Genomic DNA, 3519 nt, shown 5'->3' on the forward strand with positions numbered 1-3519 from the left:
CAGCATATTGAGAGTATTTGCTCAGTCTGTGGCTTGTAGAAAAGTGATCAATCTACATAAAGGGAGATGAATTTTACTCTATACAGATTCATTTACATATCTAGACTCTTTCCAAAGAGGAAAAAAAAAAGTCATATGCTAAGTCAATAAAGTTATATCATAGATTTTTAGAAATAATCTTTCCATAATTTTTGCCCGACTTCATCCTTATTATTTTGGCATTTGGGGTAAAACATTTCCCTTCTCTGGCTCTTGGTTTCTTTATCTGTAAAATAGTGGCAATGGATTAATTAGAATCTGAAGTCCGTTCTAGCTCCTGATTGATAATCCTATAATTCTATAATCTCCTTCTTGTTCCCCTTACCCCCAGCTTTTGCTTACATATCAGTGGTCATGTTCCATGTCACTAATAGAATATAACCTCGAGGGCAAAAAGTTTTTCACTTTTTCTTTCTATTTTTGCCCAGCCTATGCCTTCTGCCTCTTTATTTGAAGGAAGGAAGAGAAGACCTCTGATTTTATTGACCTACTGAAATTATGGTGAGGAAAATCTCTCCGTTTATGCAGGTAGCAGCAGCTTGGCAGTTTGTAGACAGAGAGAACAAAGAACCCCAAGAAACCAGTAGGAAGCAAAAGTAAGATTCTGATATAAGGACTCTGAGATGGTTTCTCTATGTCCTCCATTACTGCTTCTTCTTTACCTTGTAGTAAGCAGGCACTACATTAATAAATGCTTCTCTAATCAAACTGTGAAAGGGATATATTTTCCTTTCTGATCAGCTGCCTGGAAGGCTGCAGTATCATTCCCCAAAACCTCATCTCATGGCAACATTGCTCAGACCAACCATGTTTAAACTCCTCACTGGGTGGATTTTCAGAGCCAAGTTTCCAAACACAAATCAATCCATCTTATTGTTTTGCTTTGCAATCTGATCTTGTTTTTAACGCACAAAGGAATATAACCTCCAAGGGATCTCCTTCCTCACTTTATTGCCCAGACTTGACGCCAAACAATTTTTGACTGAATCCAAAACTCAACCTAGCTTCTAAGAAAAGAGAGTTCCCACCATTAATTGGGGATAGTCCAACAAATATGTCAAAGATATTCTAGGTTGCCCTGGCTTAAGATTGGATGTCTCAACCTTAGCAGTAATAGCTCTCTGGTTGAAATAATGTCCTAATTTCAAATGGTACTTCTGTGATGTGTACTTAGTGGGATGTGTAAACTCTAGAACCTTTGTTCAATACTCTGTCACCTTACTTTAGTGAACTAGTGGTGGTGAAGCTGCATCTTCTGAGATCAGTCATGAAATGTCTCACGTGCCCTTCTGATGCCCTTAACAAGTGTGCCTTTGGCTCCCTAGACCATTGTACCCCAGAAATAGGCAGAGAAATACCCAGAAATAATATTGTCTTCTGAAAAGAGACAATAGTAAACTTGATTGTGTGATCCTACATTAAGGACCAGACTCAGAAACACCCAAACCTTCAAAGTTCTCATAGAAAGGTCCATCCAAAGAGAATTGGACAGGACTTGGAGATTGTCTAGTGCAACTGTCTGATTTCTCAGCTAATAAAAAAATTGATAAAGCTCTGCACTTGGAGTTGGCAAGACTGAGTCCAAACCTGGCTTTCGATACCAGCTGTGTGGCTCTGGATAAGTCATTCAAATTCTTTTTGCCTTATTTTCCACATATGTAAAATATGAGTCAAATGAGATATTTGTGAAGTGCTTAGTAAACCTAAGAGTCCTATATAAATACTGGCTATTGTTGTTGTTATTCTTTTTTTGCTGAGGCAATTGGGGTTAAATGATTTGCCCAGAGTCACATTGCTAGGAAGTGCTAAGTGTCTAAAATCAGATTTGAACTCCGGTCCTCCTGACTTCAGGGCTGGTGTTCTATCCACTCCACCAACTAGCTTCCCCTGTTGTTATTCTTTAAAATAGTTTTTTAAATTACATTCATTTCACTATATAGTCATTATTTTCTATATCAGGGCATGGAAGTTCAAATCAATAACATTATTATTATTATTATTTTATAGGATTATTATCATTGTGGTTCAGTATTTAACAAAAACAAAACCCTATCAGGTTAAACCACAGGAGAATAACTTGATGGCCTTGAGATTTATCTAAATCAAAGATATAATATCTGGGGAAATAAACCATGTAATATATACTAGCCTGATAAGCAAAGCTTAAAATCAGATAGAAACTCATGACTCATTTATTCCTAGTTGTGACCCATGACAAGCTCATCACCACTTTTCTTGACACTTTTCTGTGTACATCTCTTCTATAGGTAATATATCTGCTATGATCATGACCCAGGGAAACAGCAGCACTGTGACTGAATTCATCCTGCTGGGCTTTACGATCCGACAAGACCTACAGTATGTCCTGTTCCTTGTGTTTCTGTTTATCTATGTCACTTCTGTAGTGGGCAACATTGGTATGATTCTGATCATCAAAACTGACTCCCACCTTCACACTCCCATGTACTTTTTTCTCCAACACCTGGCTTTTGTTGACTTCTGTTATACCTCCGCCATTACTCCCAAGATGCTGCAAAATTTCCTGGTGTCCCACAAGTCTATCTCGTTCTCGGGATGTCTGATCCAATTATTGGTTTATGTTACATTTGCTACAGCTGATTGTTACATTCTTGCCGCCATGGCCATAGACCGTTATGTGGCTATTTGTAACCCCCTGCATTACTCAGTGGTCATGTCTCAGAGGGTTTGCAATCAGCTCGTTGCTGTATCTTATGTTATGGGGTCCTTGAATGCCTCTATCCATACTGGTTTTACCTTTTCTCTGTTCTTCTGTAATTCTAACACCATCAATCACTTTTTCTGTGATGTGCCCCCAATCCTGGCCCTTTCCTGTTCCAGAACCGATATCAACGTCCTGTTACTAATTGTCTGTGTGGGCTTCAATCTGATAAGCACTGTGATGGTTGTGTTCTTCTCCTATGTTTATATCCTGGCTGCCATCTTGAGGATGAGCTCTGCTGCAGGGAGACACAAGGCCTTCTCCACTTGCGCCTCCCACTTGACAGCTGTCACCATTTACTATGGGACTCTTTCTTACATGTATTTACAGCCTTCATCTAGTGAGTCCCAGGAGAATGATAAAATAGCCTCTGTGTTTTATGGCATCATCATCCCCATGTTGAATCCCTTGATCTATAGTCTGAGGAATAAGGAAGTCAAAGAGGCCCTGAAAGTGATGGGCAAGTCTTGCTTAACATGCAAGCCCTGAACTTTAAGGTCCTGCTTTATAGAACCAGCCTAACAAAGGCCATCCTCTCTCATTCTTTCCTCAAGAGGACAACATTTCAGCTAAGTTGGACATAACCAGTCAATGGTATGATTTGGAAAGACATGTAGGAGTGTTAGAATAACCCTTCCAACTTGAATAATTTTTTTTAACATCTCTAACACAGATCAAAGAAGAACCAATCCTTTGAAATGATCATATTAAATAATCATTAACATGGTCATGATCAATAA

At 38.8% G+C, this 3519-nt stretch overlaps 1 protein-coding gene across 1 annotated transcript; it reads left to right on the top strand.

The window, feature by feature from the left end:
• Positions 1 to 2326: 2326 nt before the first annotated feature.
• Positions 2327 to 3268, top strand: LOC127541600 (putative olfactory receptor 5AK3). Its single transcript, XM_051966823.1, has one exon. The coding sequence runs from the start codon at positions 2327 to 2329 to the stop codon at positions 3266 to 3268; it is 942 nt and encodes a 313-aa protein (XP_051822783.1).
• The last annotated feature ends 251 nt before the right edge of the window (positions 3269 to 3519 follow it).

This window comes from Antechinus flavipes, chromosome 6, assembly GCF_016432865.1.
Source record: "Antechinus flavipes isolate AdamAnt ecotype Samford, QLD, Australia chromosome 6, AdamAnt_v2, whole genome shotgun sequence".
Taxonomy (NCBI): Eukaryota; Metazoa; Chordata; class Mammalia; order Dasyuromorphia; family Dasyuridae; genus Antechinus; species Antechinus flavipes.

Bases quoted from the DNA above. Each gene is read 5' to 3' on its own strand.
- LOC127541600 (XM_051966823.1), top strand. From the start codon at position 2,327: ATGACCCAGGGAAACAGCAGCACTGTGACTGAATTCATCCTGCTGGGC.